Raw genomic sequence first — 4,121 nt, forward strand, 5'->3', positions numbered from 1 at the left:
TCTATATATTATTTATTAAAAAGTTTTCCTTTGCAAACAGAAGTCAAAAGGTGGACAGATCAATAGGGAGAGGATTATTTTTTGAGAGTTGTACTTTTTGAAGATGAAACAGAAAGGCGGGGGGTGGGGGAGAGATAAAGTGAGAGAGTACGAGAGAATGAAGGAGAGAGAGGGGGGAAAGAGATAGATAGAGAGAGAGAGAGAGAAAGAGAGAGTGGGAGAGAGAGAGAGAGGAGGGGGAGGAGGAGGAGGAGGGGGTGAGGGGGAAGAGAGACTAAGGCGGGGAGGGGGTGTTGATGAATGAGTTCTTTATTCGTCTGCGTTTTCAGGCAAATCCTGACAGATGAAGTGTGAGATAGGGGTTGTGTGCATTTCGGAACAAGTCTAAGTAGCCGAGTTACATTAAGAGACAGAGAAACCCTGCCGGGAGAGTCCTCTGACTACCCTGGGGGTCGCTGGAGACGGCTCTGTGGAAGCCATAGTCTCGCCCGACGTGTCTCCTCAGCAACAGGGGATTGAGAGAAACCCGAGTCGAATGACGGCTACTTCCTGCTGGTTGCTGACGTAACTTCTGTGCAGGCTTCTGTCACGTGGTCGCTAACCTCTCGCGTATTGGCTACACTTTGGACTTTACAGTCTGATTTGGCGTGATTGCCTTTGTCTGGTTGTTTGGGGGAGTTTCGGGGTTAAATATTGAGCTCTGCTCCGACATCGTTCCCAGATTTCTGTGGCGAGATTAGACGACCCCGACGGCTGAGATATAAATACCTCTCAAAGATGGGCGTACCCCTCCCCCCCCCCCTCCTCCACTGGTTAATACCACTCGTACCATATACATTTTAAAGAAGTTGTCGAGTTTATCCTTTATTCTCTGTTTTCTGGGTGTGACTATTTCTAGGGTACTGATTTAATTTTGTCAGCTAATTTTGTCCCAGCTTATTAAGAGAAATCAAAAACCGTACAACTCGTAATAACGTCGTGTTTATTACTTATAGTGCTAGATCAGTAAACAAAGATACAAAGTGGGGTTTAGCTATCAGGAAGTTGTCTTGTTTGATAGAAAAATTGTTATAAAGAACGCTTCCAATAATATGACTTCAAACATATATGGCAATAGATCTATTACTCCATCATCTGAGCGGATACAGACAGCAAACGAAGACATCGCCACGCCCCTGCTGGTACTGTCATAGGGAAAAAGATCTCTCCACACCCGACACAGTAACACCCAGAGCAATATATTTTTCTTCATAGAGGTACTAAAACTACCATTTTGGCACAATACGACCGATTCAACTAGCGACCTTGAAAAAAACTACTTAACTCTCGACCTTAAAAAAAAGAAATCGAAATCTAGATTATTTTCTCAATTCATTCTGGGTCTTTTGTGCTCGAAATTGAAATAGAACTGAGATAAACAGGCAGTTCCCAACATCTGCACCATTGGGGTATAGTCAAAGAGAGGTCCGTGGCAACAGAGAGCATCTTTACCCCATGTCAAACCCAAAGGACACTTTTCTTGCCCAAATATGGCACATGTCCATGCCATGTCTCACCCATATCTCAATCATGTCTTTCCTTCATACAGCGGGCCGCTGGTTATTCACTTGGCTGCTCCAGGGCGAAGCAGATTCGAAACTCTGGATTATCATTTCTGACCTTTGTTTCACTTGATCTTGTTACGCTCTACCTCGAAGAGGGGCGCTAGGTGGTATGTCGCAAGTGAACAATAACGTGTATAGTAGAGGATGACACCTGACAATAATCTCAAACCCTACATGAAACTAATTCTCAGAATAAGCCACACCTGCCCTCAAATCTGGCCACGTGTTCACAATCTCACTTCTTATTTTTTACTGCCAGACAAAGAAGCTACAGTGCCAGAACAGAGACAGGCATCAGTAATTATGGTTCGCCACTCAGCTTGAACGCGCTCAAAACCAAAGACTAGAACGCAGGAAGACAAAGAGAATCTGTCACATGTATGATTGTTGTTGGGTTTTTTGTTGGTTTTTTTTTTTTGGGGGGGGGGGGGGGGTTGGGAGGGGGCGGTTCTCTTTCATCTGTGTACTGAAAATAGCTGTAAGAGGAAAAAAAAGATAGAGTGACAGAGAGAAAGAGAAATGAGGAGAAAAAAGACAGAGACAGAGGAGGGATAGATAGATAGATATATATAGAGAGAGATAGAGAGAGAGTGAGAGAGAGAGAGAGAGAGAGAGAGAGAGAGAGAGAGAGAGAGAGAGAGAGAGAGAGAGAGAGAGAGAAACGGTAACGGAGAAATGGGAAAAAGAGAGAGGATTGAAAAGAGGGAAGAACTGGAAATAAAAGATAAACCCGGAGGTGGAAAAAAGAATGGTCGATAGAATTGGAACAGTTCGATCTATCTATCTATCTATCTATCTATCTATCTATCTATCTACCTATCTATCTATCTGTCTGTCTATCTATCGCTTTCTTTCTCTCACTCTCTCTCTCTCTCTCTCTCTTACAGAGTAAATGTTCAGCGAGAATCGTATAATCACGCCACTACTAGATAAAATCTAATATCACACAATGAGTGTAGATAGTTGTGTACAGCTGAAGAAGGTTATCCTATTATTCGGTGGCCTTAGGAAGCAGAGGAGATCTCACCAAGCCATGATGTTGTACACACTTCAGATACAAGAGACTGTTACTGTTATTCTCGGTTTCGATTCGATTATTCAAAGTCTTCATACAGATCTGAACATAAACAGGTGAATATTTCACCTCCCAACACAAAGACGGAGATGCTCTCTCCCCACTCGGGAAACGAAATCTGGTCTCCTGCATGCGACGGCGAGGCGCCTGAAATGTTAGACAACATGCTCCGGCCAGCTGTGTACGTGGACACCGATGCTCCAGCAAAGGAACATAAAGGTTTTTAATGTTAAGCACGATGACCTACCAGTATACCACACACCTAATTGGTCGCTTTTAAGCACAAGTGGGCAGTCAAGAAAAAAATGCGTTTTTGAGAAAATCGAAACAAAAGTTTTTGGACCCTTGCTCTGTTTCTTTAAAAGACAAAGAATGTTTTCTCTCTAACCAGACAAATATACACACCAATGAAACCAAACTTCTCCTATAGGTAGGGCAAAGCCCGCTTTTGGTGTGGGTCAAGTTTTCTGGAAACCCCCGAAATCTGGGTTAGCCCGCTTGTCCTCAAAAGCGACAAATTCAAACATGACAAAAGGACAAACACACATGCAAGAGGAGTATACACAAAGCTGTACTCACACATGAAGGGTCCCAGGTACCAGACCTCCCGGGCAAACATGTCCACAACCACGGTGGGTCCAGTGATGACCAGACCGAAGAGGTCAGCCAGGCATAGGTTCAGAAACAGTAGGTTAATGGAGGTGCGCATTGAACTGTGGGGATGGAGGAATTAGGCAGGGAAATAATTGAGACGGAGAAAAGAAATATGGCAGGCCAGGAAGGAGATGGGAAGGTGGGGTGTGGTAGGGATACTGAAAAAAGTAGTCATTTTTTGTGAACTTGCGGTTACGTTTTTCTGCCCTTTAAAAACAAAAGCAAACTTTTAACTTATAAAAATGTTATTTTATTCCTGTTGAAATTGACATAGCATTCTTTTAAAAAATCTGATTTTAAGTTGAATTTAGTCGAAAAGGTAAAGAAAAAGCGTGTAATATTTTAATGTTGTCTTGTACAGGATGCTCCAAAAAAGACTGTCAAATCTTCCTGTCTGAAAAAAACCCTGAGAAAAGTATGAAAACGCCTTAGCCATTAACAATACATTTACTAATGAAAGTGCCGCCACTGATGTTCCCATTCATAAGAAAACTAAGCTGTTCACTTACTAACGCCATGGTGTTGACGTGGCCCCTGAATCCCTGGGAATATCCAGTGTTTTGTACAAAATAGCAATTAGGCTTATAAATGTCTCAGTCGTTTTCTTTCTGGACTGCGTAAACAATGGTCCTGGTTCGAATCAGTCACACTGCTGGCAGAGCGGTTCAAGTCAGAGGAAGTGAAAACGAAGTAAACGTGACACTCGAATTACGGGAGAAGACGTGATAATTGCAATGTAAGGACACATAAAGCTCTGCGTCAGGTATATAAAGTCGCTATAAGTATAT

The 4,121-nt window shown here is 42.9% G+C and overlaps 1 protein-coding gene across 1 annotated transcript in view; it reads right to left on the reverse strand.

The window, feature by feature from the left end:
• LOC101862868 (trissin receptor) overlaps nt 1-4,121 on the reverse strand; it is a gene marked incomplete at its 5' end in the record, with an annotated part of 72,095 nt that overhangs the window by 64,674 nt on the left and 3,300 nt on the right. The window contains 1 exon segment of the mRNA XM_035969306.1: nt 3,259-3,392. Within this exon segment, the coding sequence (XP_035825199.1) occupies nt 3,259-3,392 (134 nt within the window).

Source organism: Aplysia californica, unplaced genomic scaffold (genome assembly GCF_000002075.1).
Source record: "Aplysia californica isolate F4 #8 unplaced genomic scaffold, AplCal3.0 scaffold00136, whole genome shotgun sequence".
Classification (NCBI taxonomy): Eukaryota; Metazoa; Mollusca; class Gastropoda; order Aplysiida; family Aplysiidae; genus Aplysia; species Aplysia californica.